We start from the raw sequence: 25,520 nt of genomic DNA on the forward strand, positions 1-25,520 counted from the left end.
ACTTCAAGAAGTAACTATAAAAAACTTACAGCTAACACCAAGTTTAATGGTGAAAAATTGAATGCTTTCCCCCAAGATCTGGAACAAGGCAAGAATGGCTACTGTCACCATTTCTATTCAACTTTGTACCAAACATCCCAGTCAAGTCAATAGTACAAGGAAAAGAAAGAAAAGTCACACAAATTGTATAGAAATAGATAAAAATGTTCTTATTCACAAATGACATAATTATCTTAAAAAAAAAAATCCCAAGAAATCTGGAAGAAAAACACTTAGAACTTATAAGTGCATTTATTGTGCAAAGTTTAAACACACACAAAAAAATCAAATTTCTATATACCAACAACTGGAAACCAAAACTGAAGAAACTATACTATTTATAATAGCGCTCCCCAAAATAAAATTCTTAAGTATAAACCTAACAAGTACAGGATGTATACTGAAAGAAATCAAAGAAAAACTAAATAGGAGAGACGCATCATCGTCATGGATTAGAGAACTCAAAACAGTAAAGGCTGTCAATTCTCTCCAAATTGGTCCACAGATTTAACCCATGGATAATAAAAGTCCAGCAGAATTTCCCATACATAGATAAGGGAATGACCTATGTAACTACCTATGAAATAAGGAAAAGCAATGTAACACTGAGAGAATAGATAAAATAATTCTAATAAAGAATAAAGTAGGAGGAAACAGATTTCACTGTAGGACTTTAAAGTCACAATTAAACAATGTGGTACTGAAGAACGGATAGACACAGAGTCCAAAAAAAGAACACAGAAATATAACGAATTGTTTTTTAACAAAAGTGCAAAGGTTTCAATGGAAAAAGGACTATCTTTCCAACAAATGGTGTTGGACTAATAAGACACAAGAAAAGTTAAACTGGACTTTATAAAGATTAAAATCTTTTGTTCTATGAAAAGCACTGTTAAGAAAATGAAAAGGTAGCTACAGAAGACATTTGCAAATCACATATCTGACATAGGATTTGTGTTTGTATATATATATTTAGATATACAGTATATAAATTTACTTTAAAACTTAAAATTCAATAGTAAGAAAATAACCAAATTTTTAAAAAACTGAGCAAAACTTAAGACATGTCAAAGGGATATATGCATGCCAAATAAATACACAAAAAGATATTCAACATCATTAGCCATTTAAGAAACACAAATGAAAACCACAATGAGATACTGCTACACCCCTATTAAAATAGTTTATAGGGACATCAGCAAGAGTTGGTGAGACTGTGAAACAACTGAACTCCTACTAGACACTGATGGTGGGAACGTAAAATGGCATGGCCACTTCGGAAAACACTTTAAAAGTTTCTTATAAAGTTGAACATATACTTACCATGTGACCCAGCAATCCAACTCCTGGGTGCCTAATCTAAAGAAATGAAAACTTATGTTCAAATAAAAATCTATACACAAATGTTCACAGCAGCTCTAGTCATACTGCCAAAAACTGGGAACAACTAAGATGTTCTTCAGTGGGTGATGGATAAACAAACTGTAGTACAACTATACAGTTAAATATTACTGAGCAATAAAAAGGAACAGACTATTAAAACATCCAACAATCTAGATGAATCTCAAAGATATGCTAAGTGAAAGAAGTAAGTCTCAAAAGCTTGCCTTCACTGTACACAACAGCCTCAAAAAGACAAAACTATAATGATACAGAACTTGGCAGGGATCAGAGATGGTGAGAAAGGTATTATTATAAAGAGATATCAATACAGAAAATTTTGGGGTATTGGAACTGTTCTGTATCTCAGTTTTGACAGAGATTACACAAATCTTTACAGGGATTAAAATTCAATTCATGTAAAAAATTAAAAAAAAATTCAATTTTACTCTATGTTAATGAAAAATATAAAATTTAAAATGTTAAATAGGACGTTCAGGCCCATGTTTAAACTTAGTGAATGCTATGAAAGTGCTGCACTCAATATGCCAGCACATTTGGAAAACTCAGCAGTGGCCACAGGACTGGAAAAGGGCAGTTTTCATTCCAATCCCAAAGAAATGCAATGCCAAAGAATGCTCAAACTACCGCACAATTGCACTCATCTCACATACTAGTAAAGTAATGCTCAAAATTCTCCAAGCCAGGCTTCAGCAATACGTGAACCGTGAACTTCCTGATGTTCAAGCTGGTTTTAGAAAAGACAGAGGAACCAGAGATCAAATTGCCAACATCCGCTTGATCATGGAAAAAGCAAGAGAGTTCCAGAAAAATATCTATTTCTGCTTTATTGACTATGCCAAAGCCTTTGACTGTGTGGATCACAATAAACTGTGGAAAATTCTGAAAGAGATGGGAATACCAGACCACCTGACCTGCCTCTTGAGAAATCTGTATGTAGGTCAGGAAGCAACAGTTAGAACTGGACATGAAACAACAGACTGGTTCCAAATAGGAAAAGTAGTCCATCAAGGCTGTATATTGTCACCCTGCTTATTTAACTTCTATGCAGAGTACATCATGAGAAACGCTGGGCTGGAAGAAGCACAAGCTGGAATCAAGATTGCCAGGAGAAATATCAATAACCTCAGATATGCAGATGACACCACCCTTAAGGCAGAAAGTGAAGAGGAACTAAAAAGCCTCTTGATGAAGGTGAAAGAGGAGAGTGAAAAAGTCCGCTTAAAACTCAACATTCAGAAAACGAAGATCATGGCATCTGATCCCACCACTTCATGGGAAATAGATGGGGAAACAGTGGAAACAGTGTCAGACTTTATTTTTTTGGGATCCAAAATCACTGCAGATGGTGACTGCAGCCATGAAATTAAAAGACGCTTACTCCTTGGAAGAAAAGTTATGACCAACCTCGACAGCATATTGAAAAGCAGAGACATTACTTTGCCAACAGAGGTTCGTCTAGTCAAGGCTATGGTTTTTCCAGAGGTCATGTATGGATGTGAGAGTTGGACTGTGAAGAAAGCTGAGCACCGAAGGATTGACGCTTTTGAACTGTGGTGCTGGAGAAGACTCTTGAGAGTTCCTTGGACTGCAAGGAGATCCAACCAAGGAGATCAGCCCTGGGATTTCTTTGGAAGGAATGATGCTAAAGCTGAAACTCCAGAACTTTGGCCACCTCATGCAAAGAGTTGACTCACTGGAAAAGACTCTGATACTGGGAGGAAATGGGGGCAGGAGGAGAAGGGGACACCAGAGGATGAGATGGCTGGATGGCATCACTGACTCGATGGACGTGAGTCCGAGTGAACTCCGGGAGCTGATGATGGACAGGGAGGCCTGGCGTGCTGCGATTCGTGGGGTCACAAAGAGTAGGACACGACTGAGCGACTGAACTGACTGACTGACTGAATCAATTAGTATAGTAAAATTGCAGGATATAAAATTAACACACAGAAATACCTTGCATTCCTATACATGAACAATGAGAAAACAGAGAAATCAAGAAAACAATTCCATTCACCATCGCAATGAAAAGAATAAAGTACTGAGGAATAAATCTACCTAACAAAAACAAAAAGACCTATATATGGAAAACTATAAAACACTGATGAAAGAAATCAAAGATGACACAAATAGATGGAGAAACAGACCATGTTCATGGATCAGAAGAATCAATATAGTGAAAATGAGTATACTACCCAAAGCAATCTATAGATTCAGTGCAATCCCTATCAAGCTACCAACGGTATTTTTCACAGAACTAGAACAAATAATTTCACAATTTGTATGGAAATACAAAAAAACCTCGAATAGCCAAAGCAATCTTGAGAAAGAAGAATGGAACTGGAGGAATCAACCTGCCTGACTTCAGGCTATACCACAAAGCTACAGTCATCAAGACAGTATGGTACTAACACAAAGACAGAAACATAGATCAATGGAACAAAATAGAAAGCCCAGATAAATCATGCACCTATGGACACCTTATCTTTGACAAAGGAGGCAAGAATATACAATGGAGAAAAGACAGTCTCTTTAACAAGTGGTGCTGGGAAAACTGGTCAACCACTTGTAAAAGAATGAAAATAGAACACTTTCTAACAAAATATCCAAAAATAAACTCAAAATGGATTAAAGATCTAAATGTAAGACCAGAAACTATAAAACTCCTAGAGGAAAAACATAGGCAAAACACTCTCTGACATAAATCACAGCAGGATCCTCTATGACCCACCTCCCAGAGTAATGGAAATAAAAACAAAAATAAATAAATGGGACCTAATTAAACTTAAAAGCTTTTCCACATATAAGGAAACTATAAGCAAGGTGAAAAGACAGCCTTCAAAATGGGAGAAAATAATAGCAAATGAAGCAACTGACAAAGAATTAATCTCAAAAATATACAAGCTGCTCATGCAGCTCAATACCAGAAAAATAAACGACCCAATCAAAAAATGGGCCAAAGAACTAAATAGACATTTCTCCAAAGAAGACATCCAGATGGCTAACAAACACATGAAAACATGCTCAACATCACTCATTATCAGAGAAATGCAAATCAAACCACAATGTGGTACCATCTCATGATGGTCAGAATGGCTGCTATCAAAAAGTCTACAAACAATAAATGCTGGAGAAAAGGGAACCCTCTTACACTGTTGGTGGAAATGCAAACTGGTACAGCCACTATGGAGAACAGTGTGGAGATTCCTTAAAAAACTGGAAATAGAACAGCCATATGACCCAGCAATTCCACTGCTGGGCACACACACCAAGGAAACCAGAACTGAAAGACACATGTACCCCAATGTTCATCGCAGCACTGTTTATAATAGCTAGGACATGGAAGCAACCTAGATGTCCATCAGCAGATGAATGGATAAGAAAGCTGTGGTACATATACACAATGGAATATTACTTAGCCATTAAAAAGAATACATTTGAATCAGTTCTAATGAGGTGGATGAAACTGGAGCCTATTATACAGAGTGAAGTAAGTCAGAAAGAAAAACACCAATATAGTATACTAACACATATATATGGAATTTAGAAAGATGGTAACGATGATCCTATATGTGAGACAGCAAAAGAAACACAGATGTACAGAACAGTCTTTTGGACTCTGTGGGAGAAGACAGGGTGGGATGATTTGAGAGAATAGCATTGAAACATGTATATTATCATATGTGAAACAGATCACCAGTCCAAGTTTAATACACGAGACAGGGTGCTCAGGGCTGGTGCACTGGGATGACCCTGACGGATGGGATGGGGAGGGAGGGGGGTTCAGGGTGGGGAACAGATGTACAGCCAAGGCTGATTCATGTCAATGTATGGCAAAAACCACCACAATATTATAAAGTAATCAGCGTCCAATTAAAATAGATAAAATTTAAAACAAAGAGTAAGGGGGGAAAAAGACCTACAAAAACAAACTCAAACCAATTAAGAAAATGACAAAAGGAACATACAGATCAATAACTACCTTAACTGAAAATAGATTAAACTCTCCAACCAAAAGACACAGACAGGATGAATGGATACAAAAACAAGACCTATATATATGCTGTCTACAAGAGACTCACCCCAGACCTAGGGGTACATATAGATCGAAAGTGAGGAGATGGAAAAAGATATTCCATAAAGAAGAAAAAGAAAGAAACAGAAATAGAAATATTTATTGAATATTTCTATTCAAGTAGAAATATTTATATCAGACAAAACAGACTTTAAAATGAAGACTGTTACAGGAGACAAGGACAACACCCAATGATCAAGGGATCAATCCAAGAATCTATAACTAACTATATATGTACCCAGCACAGGAGTCCCTCAATATATAGAGCAAATGTTAATAACCATAAATGGGGATTTACAGTAACACAAATAACAGTTGGGGATTTAACATCCCACTTACACCAATAGACAGATCATCCAGACAGAAAATCAATAAGGAAACACAAGCCTTAAAGGACAGATTATGCCAGATAGACTTAACTGATATTTATAGGACATTCCATCCAAAAGCAGCAGAATAGTTTCTTCTCAAGTACACATGGAACATTCTCCAGGACAAATCACATCTTGGGATACAAATCAAACCTCAGTAAATTTAAGAAAAATGAAACCATATCAAGTACTTTTTTCAATCACAATACTATCTGATTAGAAATCAATGCTAGGAAAAAACCTGTAAAAAACACAAACACATGGAGGTTAAACAATGTTACTTAATAACCAATGGATCACTGAAGAAATCAAAGAGGAAATTAAAAAAACACCCACAGACAAAATGACAATGAAAACGCAACAATCCAAAACCTATGGTACACAGCAAAAGCAGTTCTAAGAGTGAAGTTCATAGGAATACAATCCTACCTCGAGAAACAAGAAAAATCTCAAACAAATAACCTATCCCTACACCTAAAGCAATGAGAGAAAGACAAACAAAACCCAAAGTTAGCAAAAAGAAAGAAACCATAAAGAGCAGAAATAAATGAAACAGGAACAAAGAACACACTAGCAAAGATCAATGAAACTAAAAGCTGATTCTTTGAGAAGATAAAATTGGTAAGACTTTTAGCCAGACTCATCAAGAAAAAAGGGAGAGAATTCAAATCAATAAAATTAGAATGAAAAAAGTTATAATGGACACCACAGAAATACAAAGAATCATAAAAGACTACAAGTAACAACATGCCAATAAAATGGACAACCTAGAAGAAACAGATGAATTCTTAAAAAGATATAACCTTTAGCAAGAGTGAACCAGGAAGAAACAGAAAACATGAACAGACCAATCACAAGTATATCGAAATTGAAACAGATTAAGAATTTTTCAACAAACGAAAGTCCAGGACCAGATGACTTTACAGGTGAATTCTATCAAACATTTACAGAAGAGTTAACACCTAGCCTTTTAAACTCTTTCAAAAAATAGCAGAGGAAGGAACACTCCCAAGCTCATTCTACAATACCACCCTGATAACAAATTCAGACAAAGACATCACAAAAAAAAGAAAATTACAAGCCAGTATCACTGATGAACATATACTCAAAAAAATGTTAAAAAAAAAAAAAAAAAAAAAAAACTCTCAACAAAATACTAGCAAACACAAATTCACAACACATTTAAAGGACTGTACAGGACCTTCCTGACGGTCCAGTGATTAAAACTCCATGCTTACAATGCAGGGGGCACGGTTTGATCCCCAGCTGAGAAGTTTCACATGTCACATCGCACAGCCAAAGAAAAAAGATCATACATTCTGATCAAGTGGGATCTGTCCCAGGGATGCAAGGATTCTTCAATATAGGCAAAATCAGTTATATACCACATTAACAATTTTTAGAATAAAAATCATATGGTCATCATCTCCATAGACACAGAAAAGGCTTTTGACACCATTTATGATTAAAAAAAAAAACAACAAAAACTAAAAACTCTCCTGAAAGCGGGCTTAGGGGCTTCCCTGGTTGCTCAGACAGTAAAAAAATCTACTTGCAATGCAGGAGACCCAGGTTCAATCCCTGGGTTGGGAAGATCCCCTGAAGAAAGAAATGGCAACCCACCCCAGTATTCTTGCCTGGAGAATTCCACGGAGAGAGGAGCCTGGCAGGCACAGTCCATGGGATCTCAAGAGTTGGACACAACTTAGGAACTAAAACACAAACACACACACAAGGACCAAGACAAGGATGTCCACCCTCACCACTTTCATTCAACACAGCTTTGGAGGTCCTAAATCATGGCTATTAGAAAAGAAACAGAAGTAAAAGGAATCCAAATTGGAAAAAAAGAAGTAAAACCTCCAACCACTGTTTGCAGATAACATGATACTATACATTGAAAATCCTAAAGATGCTACCAAAAAACTACTAGAGTTCATCAATGAATCTGGTAGAGTTGTAGGATACAAAATTAATACACAGAAATCTATGCATCCCTATACACTAACAATGAAAGATCAGAGAGAGATTAAGGAAACAATTCCATTTACCATCACATCATAAGGAATAAAATAGCTAGAAATAAATCTACCTAACCAGTCCATCCTAAAGGAGATCAGTCCTGGGTGTTCATTGGAAGGACTGATGTTGAAGCTGAAACTCCAATACTTTGGCCACCTGATGCGAAGAGCTGACTCATTTGAAAAGACCCTGATGCCGGGAGGGATTGAGGGCAGGAGGAGAAGGGGACGACAGAGGATGAGATGGCTGGATGGCATCACCAACTCGATGGACATGAGTTTGAATGAACTCCGGGAGTTGGTGATGGACAGGGAGGCCTGGCGTGCTGCAATTTATGGGGTCTCAAAGAGTCACACAAGACTGAGCGACTGAACTGAAGGAGGCAAAAGACCCGTACTTGAAAAACTATAAGACACTGATGAAAGAAATCAAAGATGACATACACAGATGGAAAGGGAGACCATGTTCTTGAATTGGAGGAATCAATATTGTGAAAATGACTTTACAACCCAAAGCTATCTATAGATTCAATGCAATTCCTATCAAATTACCAATGGAATTTTAACAGAATTAGAACCAAAAACTTTACATTTTGCATGGAAACACAAAAGACTCTCAATAGTAAAGTGAAGTGAAGTCGCTCAGTCGTGTCCGACTCTTTGCAACCCCATGGACTGCAGCCTACCAGGCTCCTCCGTCCAAGGGATTCTCCAGGCAAGAACACTGGAGTGGGATGCCATTGCCTTCTCCAATGCATGAAGGTGAAAAGTGAAAGTGAAGTCGCTCAGTCATGTCCGACTCTCTGCAACCCCATGGACTGCAGCCTACCAGGCTCCTCCGTCCATGGGATTTTTCAGGCAAGAGTACTGGAGTGGGGTGCCATTGCCTTCTCCCTCAATAGTGAAAGCAATCTTGAAAAAGAAGAACAGAGCTAGAGCAATCAGGTTCCCTGCCTTCATACTATACTACTAATGTAATCAAAACAATATGATACTGGCACAAAAACAGAAATATAGATCAATGGAAAAAGACTGAAACTCCAGAGATAACCCATGCACCTGTGGCCACCTAATCAGTGACAAAGTAGGCAAGAATATACAATGGAGAAAAGACCGTCTCTTCAATAACTGGTGCTGGGAAAACTGGACAGCTACATGTAAAAGAATGAAATTAGAATACTCCCTAACACCATATACAAAAATAAAATCAAAATGGATTAAAAACCTATCTGTAAAGCTGGATACTATACAATTCTTAGAGGAAAACATAGGCAGAATACTCTTTGACATAAATTGCAGTAAGATCTTTTCTGATCCATCTCCTAGAATAATGTTTAAATAAAAACAAATAGGACCTAATTAAATTGAAAAGCTTTTGCACAGCAAAGTAAATCATAAACAAAAAGACAACCAACACTGCAAACGAAGAGATGGACAAGGGTTTGATCTCCAAAGTATATAAACAACTCATGCAGCTCAATATTAAAAAAAAAAAAGCAACCCAATCAAAACACGGGCGTTAAGATCTAAACAGACATTTCTACAAAGATAACATCAGTTCAGTTCAGTCACTCAGTCGTGTCTGACTCTTTTCGACCCCATGAATCGCAGCACACCAGGCCTCCCTGTCCATCACCAACTCCCGGAGTTCAACCAGACTCATGTCCATCGAGTCAGTGATGCCATCCAGCCATCTCATCCTCTGTTGTCCCCTTCTCCTCCTGACCCCAATCCCTCTCAGCATCAGAGTCTTTTCCAATGAGTCAACTCTTCGCATGAGGTGGCCAAAGTTCTGGAGTTTCAGCTTTAGCATCATTCCTTCCAAAGAAATCCCAGGGCAGTCCAAGGGACTCTCAAGAGTCTTCTCCAACACCACAGTTCAAAAGCATCAATTCTTCGAGGCTCAGCCTTCTTCACAGTCCAACTCTCAAATCCATACATGACCACAGGAAAAACCATAGCCTTGACTAGACGAACCTTTGTTGGCAAAGTAATGTCTCTGCTTTTGAATATGCTATCTAGATTGGTCATAACTTTCCTTCCAAGAAGTAAGCGTCTTTTAATTTCATGGCTGCAGTCACCATCTGCAGTGATTTTGGAGCCCCCCAAAATAAAGTCTGACACTGTTTCCACTGTTTCCCCATCTATTTCCCATGAAGTGATGGGACAGGATGCCATCAGAGAGACGGCCAAAAAGCACATTAAAAGATGCTCAACATCACTAATTATCAGAGAAATGCAAATCAAAACTAGAACAAGGTATCATTTCACATCAGTCAGAATGGTCATCATGAAAAAAGGGAACCCTCCTACATTGGTGGGAATGTAAATTTGTACCGCCACTATGAAGAACAGTATGGAGGTTCCTTAAAAAACTAAAAAGAGCTACGATATGATACAGCCATCCCACTCCAGGGTATATATCCAGAGAAAACCATAATTCAAAAAGATATATGCACCCCAGTGTTCATGGCAGCACTATTTACAATAGCCAAGACATGGAAGCAACTTAAATGTCCATCAAGAGAGGAACAGATAAAAAAGATGTGCTACACATACACAGTGGAATATTACTTAGCCATTAAAAAAGAATGAAATAATGCCATTTTCAGCAACATGGATGGACCTAGAGACCGTCATACTGAGTGAAGTCAGTCAGAGAAAAATATCATATGATATCACTTTAACACACAGAATCTAAAAGAATGGTACAAACGAACCTATTTACAAAACAGAAATAGAGTCACATATATAGAAAACAAATTTATGATTACAGTGTGCAGAGGAAAGGAGAGGGATAAACTGGGATTGACATATACACACTATTATATAACATAGATATAACTAATAAGGATCTACTGTAGAGCATAGAGAACTCTACTCAGTATTCTATAATGACCTATACAGGAAAGGAATCTTAAAAAGTGGATACATGTATAACTGATTCACTTTGCTCTAAAGAAATCAACACAAGATTGCAAATAAAAGACAGTTCAAGACAAAAATGTTAAATCACAAAGATGAATCAATCTGTACATCTATCTTCACAACATGCATCATTATTTTCTAACCATTTTTTAGAAGTAGAATTTAAGATAAAAGGAATGAGACGAGTGGAGATGAAGGAGATAGGAGGAGAGGAAAAAAGAAACAGGGAAAATAAAGAGGTGGAGTAAGACCGATTAAAAAAAAAAAAAGTAAAACAGTGTATCTGAATATATTAGCAGAGCTGCTATTCTATCATTTTCAGCACATTTCTATTATTCAGGTTTACCTAGGGTGAAACTTGTAATCTTAACTAAACACTTACAATTGCTTCTTTGAAAGCTTATTATCTCTGCCTAGAAATTCACAGGATATTTTTTTTCCTCTTTAATTTTAAATAATACTGCTAGACTGAAACTTGTAAGAGTCTCTTTATATTGAGTTTTCTTCTTCCTGGGATACGGCAGTTTTCATACATAGGTGTTTCTTGGTGAAGTTTTATTATGTCTTTGATTATTCTTCTGTTTGTAATTTCCAATTTTTAATTTTCTTGTTCTGTGTTTAGGAAACTATTCACGTGGAATAGTTTTGGTTTTTGTCCTCCATACCTGTGCTCTTTTCTCTCATTCTTTTAGTTTCATTCATTCCTCCTGAGTCTAGTAAGACTACTATCAATACGGTTCTCCACAACATAGTAAATTTTCCTCCATTTCTACAAGTTAGTGGTCATTTGGAAGGTCACATCAAAGGTTGCTAACCAGATGTCAGATTACTCACTGATTCTCTTTAAATTGTTTCAACTGCTTTAAAATATGTCTTTATGAATCTAAGAATGTTTTCATACATCAATGCTGATAAGAGACTCTGAAGGTTTGAGAAGGAGAAAAGAGAATCAGGTAGGAAATAAACATAAAAGGAATGGTTCCCATAAAACGAACTGAAATACTGTGATTTTTTTTAATGAAAAGTTTAGGATAAAAACTAATTTAAAAAAAATGGAAAAACTGAGGAAAAGCAAACATTCTTGACATTTAATTTCCAAACTCAAAGATTTTTGTTTTTTTAATCCATCTTCTGGAAAGCCAAATTATTAACTGTGACTATCCTAGACAATCGGAGAAGGCAATGGCACCCCACTCCAGTACTCTTGCCTGAAAAATCCCATGGACGGAGGAGCCTGGTAGGCTGCAGTCCATGGGGTCGCTAGGAGTCGGACACAACTGAGCGACTTCACTTTCACTTTTCACTTTCATCCATTGGAGAAGGAAATGGCAACCCACTCCAGTGTTCTTGCCTGGAGAATCCCAGGGACGGGGAAGCCTGTTGGGCTGCCGTCTATGGGGTCGCACAGAGTCGGACACGACTGAAGTGACTTAGCATAGCATAGCATATCCTAGACAATGTATTTGGGGACATTAACTTACTGAATCAACAAAATATACATTAAGAAGCTTTGGTCAAGCAAACTAGTGAGAGAGAACTTTATGACACAGAACAGCAGGAGGCATACATAAATGGCAAAAATCAAAGCTCCTGCTTGTTATAAATGAACAATTATACACCCTTAAGAAATGTTAAAAATAAAAAACTTCAGTAAGACCAAATTAATAGAAACCAAGTGTAGAAGCATTTAAAAAAGATATTCAATTTGACATAAAATCCTAAACTGTTCAGGAAATATTCATGGATATAATTTTAACTTAGTAATAAAACAGAAAAAGACTAATCTTTCCTAAAGACATTTTTCATTCAAAACAAGTAAAAACAAACAGAATTATAAGCGTTATGATTTGAATGCCAAACTTTATTATAAGGAACCAGATTGCAGCATACTGATCACCTAATCAAGCGTGCTTTTTGAAATGTACAAGAAAGTTTAAAAAACAACAAAAAAAAATCTTTGCTTTGACTATTTCAAAAGGAAAACAACTCAATGAAGATATGACCACATAAAAAAGCTTTGGCTCTGGCATGTTCATTGACTTTGTAAGGAAGCATATGCTGCACACTGGGGCTTCCCAGGCGGCAGGTACAGTGGTAAAGATCTGCCTGCCAATGCAAGGGATGCAAGAGACGCAGGTCTGATCCCTGAGGTGGGAAGATCCCTGGAGTAGGAATTGGCAACCCACTCCAGTATTCCTGCCAAGCAAGCACATGTGTGTGTGTGTGTTGCTACACATTACTAACAAAAGTACCTTTCTTTCTAATCTGCCATTCAAGACTTTCCCAATAGCCATAAAAATGAGAGCTGAGATGGGAACAGAGAATAAAATACTTTTTCACTTCATATATCCAAACACAAAGATTCATCACTGCTTTTAGGAAAAAAGTACATTCTGATAATGTAAGTTCACCTTCTGTCCATGTCTCTCCTGGAAAAATAATCTGCAGACACAGTATTTACTATAAAACTTCTGTTCTCTAATCATTATAAAATACCCATTGTGGGAAAAGAAAATTTAAAAATACCCATTCTGGAACTGGTATACACTTTAAAAGCTTAATTATTAACAAGTGCTAACTTAATTATTAACTGGTATCAAACATATTACATCTTATTTCTGTTCTATTAATAGGTTGGTGCAAAAGTAATTGTGGTTTTGGACCATGAATTTTAAATCATTATACCTCATTATAACTAGGCTCAAACACATCTTTACCAATCAAAATAGGAACAATTACAATCAACACATTTTTGCCAATGAGAAATGTTTATTTCTGTAGCATGAAAATCTGTGCTTTAGGATTTGACGAACTCTTGGAAAACCTTTCCTGCATCCTGCTGGTTGTGGAAGCATTTTCTCTGCAAAAAGTTGTTGAGATGCTTGAAGAAGTGGTAGTCAGTTGGCAAGAGGTCAGGTGAACATGGCAGATGAGGCAAAACTTCACAGTCCAACTCATTCAGCTTCTGAAGCACTGGTTGTGCAAGGTGCAGCAGGGCACTGTCGTGGAGAATTGGGCCCATTCTGCTGACCAATGCCGGCTGCTAAATCACTGCAGTTTTTGGTGCAGCTCATCGATTTGCTGAGCATGCTTCTCAGATGTAACGGTTTCGCTGGGATTCAGCAAGTTGTAGTGGATCAGACAAGCAGCAGACCACCAAAGTGACCATGACTTTTTTTTTTGGTTCAAGTTTGGCTTTGGGAAGTGCTTTGGAGTGTCTTCTCAGACCAACCAGTTGTCGCCGGTTGTCATATAAAATCCACTTTCCAGTGAACATCACAATCGGGTTGAAAAATGGTTCATTGTTGTTGCATAGGATAACAGAAGACAACACTTCAAAGTGATAATTTTTTTGATTTGCAGTCAGCTAATGAGGTACCCACTCATCGAGCTTTATCACCTTTTCAGTTTTCTTCAAATGCCAAACAACTGTAGAATGGGCAACCTTGAGTTCTTCGGGAACTTCTCATGTGGTCGTTAAGAGGATCAGCTTTGATGATGGCTCTCAATTGGTCGTTGTCAACTTCTGATGGCCAGGCATTGTGCTCCTCATCTTCAAGGCTCTCATCTCCTTTGCAAAACATCTTGAACCACCACTGCACTGTATCTTTGTTAGCAGTAACTGGGCCAATGCACCACTGCTTTACTACCCATTTTGAACTCAAGAAAATTGCTTGAATTTGCTTTTCGTCTAGCATCATTTCCATAGTTTAAAATAAATATAGGATAAACATCAAGTAATAAGTCATTAGCAAAAAACAAAGGGAGAAATGCACATTAAAATGATGTATAACATAACCACATTTAAGAATGCATTCCAATATCAAACGGCAAATTTCAACAATGCAAAAACGTAATAACGTTTGCACCAACCTAATACTAGACGATGCATGTGTTCCATCTCCATTTCTAAAGATACAAACAAGCACATTAGAAATCACAATTAAGCTTTTGCTTAGTACTGCATTAAATACATTCTCAATTATGTAAGAATTAACACTTAGAGACTAGAAGCATGAGGACCCAATAAAATAGATGAAACAAAATAACCAACTTATTACCAAGTGTAATTACACTTTTTATCTGATACACAAGAATAAGGTAAAAAATGCTGATTAAGTATTATGTTAGTAAGTCACTGCTACTGCTGCTAAGTCGCTTCAGTCGTGTCCGACTCTGTGCAACCCCATAGACGGTAGCCCATCAGGCTCCCCCGCCCCTGGGATTCTCCAGGCAAGAACACTGGAGTGGGTTGCCATTTCCTTCTCCAATGCATGAAAGTGAAAAGTGAAAGTGAAGTCCCTCAGTCGTGTCCAACTCTTAGTGACCCCATGGACTGCAGCCCACCAGGCTCCTCCATCCATGTGATTTTCCAGGCAAGAGTACTGGAGTGGCATGCCATTGCCTAAGAGAATATAAAGAAAATATTAAAGAATAAAGAAAATCCTAAAATTATTTGGGAAAGAAAATCAAATGTTATTAAAAAAGTTAAGGGGCAATGAGGACTAGTCAATCATATTTGATACAATTTAAACAGCTTCCCTGGTGGCTAAACGGTAAAGCATCTGCCTGCAACGCAGGAGACCCAGGTTCGATTCCTGGGTTGGGAAAATCCCCTGGAGAAGGAAATGGCAATCCATTCCAGCACTCCTGCCTGGAAAATCCCATGGACAGAGGAGCCTGATAGGCTACAGTCCACGGGGTCACAAAGAGTCGGACACGACTGAGCGACTTCACTTTCACTAAGCACTAAACAGAAATACTTGAATAAGATGTCATAAAATGCTTTTCTAACTTAGTAATTGCTTTTCAATACCTGATTATCAATTCTGAGACAAGGTAAACTTATTAAATATAAAACTCATTATATCCTAATAAATATCAAGGAAAAAAGTATGAAAAAATAAAATTTACAGAAAACAAAATTATACTTATCCTGACTATAAAAAGGCAGTTTTTATGTCTTTAATTCCTACTTTTAGAACAAAAAAAAGTGCAAACAATGAAAAAGAATGTTTACAGTAAAAACGGATCAAAACCAATAATCTAAAGAGGATGAATACCCTGACTTATTTTCCTCATACTGTGCTGTATGTACAGTTATACCCAGCACAACTGTATTTATGATAACTTTGCCTAAAGAACGAGAACCATAAGTGACCACACTCTAATGACCCAGTGAGCTCCATCTTAATGTTTAGGTAATTCTGCATACATAACAAAATGCTCAAAGAATTTTGCAGGGATTAATAAAAGAAAAATCTGTGAAGCAAATTTTATATGTAAATACTCCCAAAGTCAAAAACATTTAAATAAATGACACCTTATTAAAATGCTAGGTAGGAAGAAACAGATACAGCATATGAAATATGAGACTATACAACCAAAAATTATGACAATTACACAATAATTACATTTGTGTACTTATAAAAGAAGCCACTGAGACTTACACTGAGAAATACAACCAGTTATTTTTAGGTTGTCTTATTTGTAATTTGCCATAAGATGACATTTCAATAAGATCTTGTTTTCAATTCTTAAAATGATCTGAAATGCTATGAACATTAAGAAAGAAAGCACATGAGAGTAGTGTATTTTTATAAGTTAGGACTACAGGTACAATGAAAGCTAGCCTGGCCAGAGTCCTTGGGAGTCAGAGCACAGCTGAATTTTTCAAAGAGCTCAAATAAAAATCTTACTTTAAAATTTTGGTAAAAATCTTCAAAAGACACAGAAATGCACAAGAATCTGCCTGATTTTCTAGGTAGAACATACAATAAAATGATTTTTTGCATGATGGACTCAGGGACGCCATTATGAGCACACAGTACATAAACACCCTCAAGACTCACTGAAATGTACAGAGCAGTATTTTCTTCTGTTGCTGTTGGCTGACTGTTTCTCTGTCTTTTATGTATTTTGTTCTTTCTCTTTTCTTAGCATGCCTTTCTTTCTGTGATTGCTCTCTTATCTCATTTTTTAATCTGTTACTTGTAAACAGTTCCATGACTTAGGGCACAGTTCAGGACGGCCACATTAAGCCAAAAGTACATTCCAACTGTACTAAACACAGCTCTAAACCTCAGTTTCTTCCTCTGTAAAACGCAGAGAATAATAGCACCAGAGCGCATAGGATTGTTCTGACAACTAACTGAGATACAGCTAATGAAGTACTTAATTGGCAAAGAACTTGGAATACAGTAAACATTCAATAAATGTCAGCTATTTCTTTTCCTATTATCACCTCAAGTTAAATAGCTCAACTTTTGGAAGAATTTATCTGTTCATGTGTATGTATACAAAGTCTGGGGGAAAAAATGCCTCAAAAAGCTAACACTGTTTAAATGAAATAACTTCATATTAACTAGGATGGCTAAAATAAAAAACACAGAAGATAAAAAATATTAACTGGCAAGGCTGTATGAGAAACCCAAATGATGCAGTTACTTTGGAAAACAACTTAGTTTCTTTAAAAGTTAAACAACGTTATCATATGACCCAGCAATTCCACTTCTAGGTATTTATCAGAAATAAAATATTAGACCTGCATAAAGATTTACATTTGAATATTCATAGCAGCATTCTATGTCCAACCCAAATGCTTAACAACTGTGCAAAGATAAGCAAAAAAATAAGGCACATCCACATTATGGAATACTATTCAGCAATTAAAAAAAATACTGATACATGCTACAACAAGAATGAACTTCAAAAACATTATGCTGAGTGAAGTCAGGCATGAAAGACCACATATGTATAACACACAGATTTTCAGAAAAGGCCAAGACCTGGATTAGTGGATGTCTGCAAACTGGGGTTAACTGTAAATGGGCACGAGGGGCCCTTACTAAGGTGATGGAAATGTTCTAAAACTGGATTATGGTGATGGGTGCACACTTCAGTGAAATTTAGTAAAAAATATATTTTAAATGGGCATATTTTACAGATTGTAAATTGTGACTTCAATGAAACTTTTTGTAAAGGTAACAACACTTACCTCCATTGTGATGGGTGATTTTTTACCCCTAGTTCTACTTTTGAAAATGGTTTGAAGAAAAGGATTTATTTTTTTAAAAAAGTAAACTGCTAAATTTATTGGACTTACATGTAATTAAAAGTAAACTGAGTAAAGGCACAAGGACTCTCCTATGAAAACAGTCCTTGGTTTTCCTGATACTACTTTGCTTGCTTGCAGTTTTACTAATTAATTTCTTAGCAAGGTGTGGACAGATGAGTGTTATTAAACAGCTGATTAGTGAATTCTTATCAAAAGTAGAACATAAAAACTTTTAATTAAACACTTGGGCCCAGGACTCTTTTATTAAAAGAGGTTTCTTAAGACTCATGAACATTAAAGCCTAAAGAATAATTCCTTTCTAAATTTATGAAAGAGACCAAAGACAGTATTTGATTATTTAAACACATTTGATCTTCTGAACTTATATGCAGATTTTCTTTAATAAACACTACATGATCCAAGGCTGGCTGAATCCAAGGATGTGGAGTCATGGATAGGGAGGGCTGACTGTAAAGTTATACTTAGATCTTCAACTGCTTGGAGGGTGGGTCCCCTAACCCCCATGTTGTTCAAGTATACCTGCACTCTAAAAAGAGAAGCTCAAATAAATCGAAGTGGGTCTAAAGTCAGGATAAAGACAACTGTTGTTAGTTTCCTAGGGCTGACTCAACAAACTACCACAAACTTGGCTTAAAACATTAGAAATTCGTTTTCTCTCAGTTCTGGAGGCTAGAAGTCTGAACTAAAGGTGTTAGCAGAGCCATTCCACCAATGAAAGCTCCAGGAAGAATCCTTCCTTGCCCCGTCTCAACCTGGTGACACCTGGCATCTCCTGGCTTCCAGCAACATAACCTCGATCTCTGCCTGCCTCCATTTCCACATGCCTCTCTTCCTCTGTGTGTCTCTGTGTTTTTCCCTCTACAGAGGACACCAGTCACTGGACTTAGGACCTACCCTTAAATCCAAGCTGATTTCATCTCAAGATCCTTAACTGTCCCTGAAAAGACCAGATCAATTGTTTACTGTAATTGAAACAATGTGAAAGGCATGCTCCCTGAGGAAAAAACCTCAGAGAAAAAACTGACAACTCAAATCTGAAATTGTTTTGTGCCTTCTCACTAGACTATGTTCTATCATTTTGAAGTGAAGTGAAGTTGCTCAGTCGTGTCCGACTCTTTGCAATCCCATGCACTGTAGCCTACCAGGCTCCTCTGTCCATGGAACTCTCCAGGCAAGAATACTGGAGTGGGTTGCCATTTCCTTCTCCAGGGGATCTTCCCGACCCAGGGATCGAACCCAGGTCTCCTGCACTGCGGGCAAGATGCTTTACCCTCTGAGCTACCAGGGAAGCCATTCTATCATTTTAAGTGTGCCCTTTTCTCAGTAGAAAATATCCTATTACATCAGCAGGAAATTCTATCATTAAAAAATTCTAAAATACACAAAGAGTTGAATAAAATGTTTTACTAATATGTTTTCTCTCCTGGTGTTCCCCATCATAGTGAACGCCTTCTCCAATAGCCTGGAAGCTCTGGCTGTTTGTTGTCACGCAACCAACCCATCAGCAAATCCTGTCAACTCTATATTCCAGGACTTCCCTGGTGACAGTGGATAAGAATCCGCCTACCAATGCAGACGGTTTGATCTCTGGTCTAGGAAGATCCCATGTGCTGCAACTAAAACCCAGCCAGTCAAATCAATATATATTAAAACAACAACAACAACAAAAAGAACTGAGGCTTTGAACATGGCACCCTGCGCCCCACGGGAAAAACTACATATTTCAAATGCAACCAATTCTCATTCCCTCCACCACCATCAGCCTAAATCACTATCACCTCTGGCCAAAGTGAGCCTTTCAACGTGTAAACCTGCTTTGCCACCCCCTGTAAAACTCTCTAGGGACTCAGAGCACAGATGTAATAAAAGCCAAAGCTGCTCTCCTCTCCTCCTCCCTCCTCTCACTCTCTAGCCACACAAGCTTCCTTTCGTCCTGGAAGGTACCAAGCACAACACCCGCCTCGCTGTTCCTCTGCCTGTGTCACCCAGGTATTTGAAAAACCGGATCTATCACTTCTCTGCTGAAATGTCACCTCCTGAAAAGGCCTTTCCTGACAGCCCTACCCATACTTGCCCTCCTGGTCATTCTCCCTTTACCTTTCTGAACTATTTCCTCACATAATAACAATTATCAATTTGACAATACAAAACATCAGTTTTTTACTCTCAGCCTCAACTAGAAAATACGTTCCATGAAAGCATATTTGGCTCACTGCTTTATGCCCAGCGCTGAAACACTACCTGGCCCATACTAGTTCAACCAAGGATATGAATGAAGAATACACTTAACTTGGAACGGCAACAATAATTTGTTCATGTGTTTCCCTTTTTCAGAAATTCCCTCATCCAATTTGTGATGAACATTATGACAAATATTCCCCCAAATTATTTCCCATTCACAATATATTTTTACTCTGGTTTGAAACAATAATTACCGACAGAAGTTTCTCTACGAGTTAAACACTAACACCCGAGACAAGCAGTTGCTTTGCCATTAGACAGGATAGGAAAGAAAGAGCTAGAAACCAAATGGCCCTCTGATCCTGATACCACTCTGTCCAACTACACCTCATTTCTTCACATACTATCAACAAAACTCCTGCTTTCCAAAAACATAAGAATGGTTCCCTCAGCAGTTAGGGCCATTCTATCTGCATTTGTCTTTTCCCCTTGAACAGTGTCCCAAAGTAAATTTCAAGGAACAACATTTCCGAGGGGTGTTAACAGATACTGAAAAGGGTCAAATTTAGGGAAAACTTCATTAAGCAAAACTGAGCGGGTTTTTTTTCATAGAGGACTCTTCAGAATCTTAACTATGTTAATGTGCAGTATAAATCTCCACAATGGAAAGAGTATATACACTGTAACCCAAACTTATTTTTTTCCACTCAACCCTAATATACTCTTTCAGTCACATCATTCATCAGGCCCTTCTTTCCTAGCTACCTCAAAAATTCTAGCAGCCTGACTTACTGAAAACACCTTTTATTTTAGGTATCATGGAAGGTTTAAAAGGAGACTTGCTAATGGATTTAAATTATAATTAAGATAATTCACTGTCTGCAGGGTATTATTTGAGACAAAGTCATTTTCTGGTAAATAGTCAAGAGTGACAAAAATTAATAAAATTACCAGAAGTAGCATAAAACTGAGGTCAAATGCACTCAAATAATCCCACTCCTGCCGACTCATACTTCTTTTTTAGAACGTCACTAACCAAAACAAGGGCGAGACTGGAGGTGCACAACGAGCAAGTTTTTAAAGTTTTTAGCCTAAATATGATATTGATATCTACATTTCTGGAAAAGACTATAAGCTTAGATAACAAACTCATAAAAGAAAATCAGCAGGATCACTTTAGAACATGATGAACACAAATTCACACCCTGTATGATGCAAAAATTACTTTCCTAGCAATCCCTCTTTTTCTCCATCATTCCCCAGTATCTCTGCAGGGAACCCAACCTTAATGCTGCCTCTGCAGGCCTCCCTTGCCTCTAAAACCTTCTTCTGGTCACCTCTTTCACTTCTATTCTCTATCAGTGCCAGCTTCCAACCTTGAACTCACTCACCCTAACATTTGCAGGGTATCTTCACAGATATTTGATGTTAGAGGCAAAAGCTGAACTAGTCATAGCCCTAACATCAAAGAAACTCTTGAAACTTTAAGAGGCCTGGCTGGAATACGGCCCAACTGTACCCTCCCCTCCCTATAAGACAAACAATGCTACCTTCAAGCCCAATCCCTCAACAATCCTAAATTCTTTAAAACTAAAAATAGTTCTGCTGTTGTCTCATCTGCCAGCAGATGGCCAGACTATTTTTAATTCAGGATTCTAGAGAGCAGGAATGGATCAAGCTAAGCTAGGGCAGCCTGGAGGCCCTGACTCTGCAGAGTTCAGTGGTTGCTGCAGAAAGCTGGTGTGGGGCAGGTACCAAGAGAGGGCAACCTGGAGCTGTTCCTGGCCTGTGGGCTTCACACTGATGGTAACAACGTAGGTGGGAGGGATTTTGTTTCTTTTTCTTTTTTAACCACTTTACTTCAAAATAAAGTCAAGGTGGGAAGGGTTTTGTTTTTCTTTTTTTTTTTTAACCACTTTACTTCAAAATAAAGTCTGAAATGTAAGATAATTTTACAAAAGTTTCCAATAATCTGCTTTAAAGGTTTCATTATCTTTCTTTACATGAAAATAAAAGCTCTTTTATGTGGTGTTTTTTGAGATTGGGTTTTGTTTTAATAAAGTAAAATCTCCCCTTATCTAGGTAAGGTTTCCAAAAAGCTATATTGTGACCAAAGAAAAAAGAAAAAAATACAGTATTCTTAAGAACATGAGATGAACTGTAATTTCATGAGTATAATTTACAGAAAATCAATTTATTATAGGTCATCTTGTTAAAAGATAACTGAATTTTGAATACCAGTGCTCTGAATCTACTCATACACCACTAACATGATTTGAAAACACAAAAGGATTAGATGTATTTTCTTGTTCCCTTTAGCTATATGGTAGGTGCTCAGTAAAAATGGGGGGGGGGGGGGGGGGCTGACGACACACAGAATAAATGCAGGCAGGTGTATTTAGGTGGGTTATTTACAAAGTCTATTTAGAAGAGTTAGAGCAACACCCACCTCTCTGCCACTACCAGCCAACTCCTACCCACTCACAACCCAGAGATAAGGAATGACCAAACCAGGCCATTCCAGTTTACTTTCCCATCCAGCTTGCTAGCCATACAGATTACCAAGAAACCAAAGGTGGCCTGACCCAGGTCTCAGTAGTGAAGTGGAAGAGGGAGGCCTATGACAGCTTCCAAAGATGTATTTGGGGATACTATCTACTACAGGACATTATACTTTCTGCAAAGATAAAAAGTGTCATCCCTATTAAATTATGTTTGGGCGGTAATGTACATGGATGACTAAAAGGGAAGAAACAAAGGTCATCTGGGATTAATTATCATCAGATTGCTCAATGAGATTTTGTAGGAGACTAAATATAACTATGAAATAAAAGGAAAAAGCCCTGTATGTCTAAAGTAAAGAAAAGTACTCTGGGACATTCCTCATAAGCTTCTGCTAACTATGTGGAAGGGACAAACAAGTAATAAGTGGCAAAATCTGAAATAATCTTTGTAGAGTCGAGGCAGACATGAGCAAGTAATCCTTCCCTCTCAAAACAGCAAGGACCAAGCCATTAAAGCCTCTAAAGATGCCAATCAAGAGTGACAGGAATACTCTCAAGGTACAAGTTAACAAAACAACTGTGTTCACATTCGTGGCACATTACAACCATTATGCTCAACATCCTAACTGTACAGAGAAGGAATCCGAGGCGCACAGACCTGACTTTGCTGCAATGTAACAGAACTGCGATTTAAAGCCAGGATCTGATTCTCCTTCCAGTAAGCATTCCATTTAGAACAGATACTTATATTAGCATTTTGGAGAGGGGAAAAAAAAAAAAAATATATATATATATGTGTGTGTGTGTGTGTGTATATATATGTATACACACACGTAACACTCCATTTCCTTAATCTAATACTTAAAATTTAGTATATGAAAGGTATATTTTAACACAGAAAATCTGACCTTAAAAACTAAAACTTTAGTTTGAACTCTTAACTTCTTTAACCTACAAGTTATTAAAAAACCTACACATAACAATTTTTAAAAAAAATTCCCCAAATCATTCCTTCCCTCAAGGTGATTATTTCTTTCAAGACCCAGCTATAAATTCAATTTTTACCACTGTACAACATCCTCTCAGAAACCTGGAATAGTCTTTCGCTAGCTACAAGAATAACAAAAGGTGTACTTCTGATCCATGAAGGGTTAAAAAAAAATTTTAATTCATTATACATAAAATTCAAAAAAAATTAATGAAAATTTCAATAATACTTATCTCATCACTTTAAAGGATCCAAAAAGGAGATAAAAACCGCTTACTACGATAAGTTAAAAAGTCTTTTTATTTTAATAATTAAAAGGCAAAGTTGCTTTTGACCTATCTTGACCCTTTAGCATACATCCAAGTTATTCTGGATTTTTGCCCCTTTTAAGAATGCTTTTTTCCAAGCCCACTTAACACGATTCCTTTTCCCGTCAACTTAATCTAGTCTGTTTCCAGCGCTATAAACTAAAGCCAAGCATTAGGAATTCGTCTTTGCGTTTAACGTCCTGGTCCTTCCTTAAAGGATTTCACTCCTGATGAATGCAAAAGATCCATCAGTGGTCCCCCTTAACAATTCCTCATCTGCCAGTCTTCGCTGTAGGGTATTGTTTGCATTTACCCTGCTAAGGGGCTTCAAGACACTAGATCTCTTTCGTCTGAACTGTAAATCACAATTCAAGCTTGCGAGCAGCTGTCACGGTCCAGACATGTGGCTGGTGGGTGTCATTGTCTTGTTCATTTCCCCCGTTCAAAGCCTCCCTTCCCGTCACTAAAGCCAGCTTATCTAAAGGTCCTTTCCTTCCCCGCTTTTATCTCGCCACCCCCACCCCTTAACCTCAGGTCTTGTTCTTCCAGGTCAGCCCAGTCGGATACAACATTACTCTCTGTTTTTCCCGTGGCGGAGGCGGAAAGATGTCAGTACAGGCTGCACCTCTAGCAAACCCCTTCTCGACACTGTCAACAAGGGAACAACTTCAGCCTCTCTTCCCAAAGTACCACGCCAAACGAAAAGTTATTTGAAATTACGAGACGGAACCCTTCCCACGCCCCATCTTGACAAGTCAGCTCCACCTCAATTTTCTCAGCGAATAAACAGCACCTCCACTCCTGCCTCTTCACAAAGGGTGATGCCCCGGCCGCACCGCACGGTCCACCAACCAAACCTTCGCAGATTCCCCAGGCGACCCCCGCCACCCCCCAGCCCGGCCGCGTTCCCCGGGCCCGTCTCACTGCCATTCCTCCTCCACCCTGCCCCTGCCCCGCATCGAGCCGAGTTACTGTCAACTCCTGCCACGCAGCCCCAGAGCTTCGCCCGGCCTCCCGGAGGTCAGAGGCGCCGGCCCAGGGGTGAGCCCCTAGCCCCGGGCGACCCCACCTCCCGCGCCGGCCTCCCTCCCCCCGCCCCGCACCCTCCCTACCCCCATCCCTCGGGCCTCCTCCCCGCTCACCTAACGCCACCTCGCACGCTTTGCGCAGCTGGGAGTGATGCGCCTTCTTCACTTCCTTGTCGGCCAAAATCTTCTCCAGGGCCCGGGTCAGGAACATGTTCTTCGTCTTCTTCCCCTCATACATGGACGCAGAGAAGGAGGCGGCGGCTCGTCCGACCCGCGGATCCCAGCGGCTGGAGGGGAGGAGGACGACGACGAGGGAGAGGAAGAGCCGAGAGAAAGGAGAGGGGGTGGCGGTGGGGGAGAGGAGGAGGCGTGGAGGGCAGCGGCGGGATCAGGAAGGGGCGGGGGAGCTGGGCCGGCTGCGGGGCGGGCGAGGGGCGCGCAGGTCGTAGCCGTCCCCCAAAGGGCCGCGCCCGTGGGACCTCCGCTTCTCCCGGCCCGGGGGTCGCTTCCCGGCCACCACCACCACCACCACCTTCCCCCTCACTCGCCCCTCCGCCCGGGAGACGGCGAGGGAGCCCAGCCCCGCGGCCGTCAG

The 25,520-nt window shown here is 38.7% G+C and overlaps 1 protein-coding gene and 1 non-coding gene across 3 annotated transcripts in view; one reads left to right on the plus strand and one right to left on the minus strand.

Moving 5' to 3' along the window:
* Positions 1-25,303, minus strand: part of ARFGEF1 (ARF guanine nucleotide exchange factor 1) — a 128,773-nt gene extending 103,470 nt beyond the window's left edge. For both annotated transcript variants that reach the window (XM_070802621.1, XM_070802622.1), the window contains exon 1: positions 25,040-25,303. In XM_070802621.1, the coding sequence (XP_070658722.1) occupies positions 25,040-25,163 (124 nt within the window). In that variant the 5' untranslated portion in view covers positions 25,164-25,303. The remainder of the gene's footprint in view (positions 1-25,039) is intronic.
* Positions 15,378-15,448, plus strand: TRNAC-GCA (transfer RNA cysteine (anticodon GCA)). The gene has a single exon. It is a non-coding gene; the product is annotated as a tRNA-Cys (tRNA).
* Positions 25,304-25,520: the final 217 nt, after the last annotated feature.

This window comes from Bos indicus, chromosome 14 (genome assembly GCF_029378745.1).
Source record: "Bos indicus isolate NIAB-ARS_2022 breed Sahiwal x Tharparkar chromosome 14, NIAB-ARS_B.indTharparkar_mat_pri_1.0, whole genome shotgun sequence".
NCBI lineage: Eukaryota > Metazoa > Chordata > Mammalia > Artiodactyla > Bovidae > Bos > Bos indicus.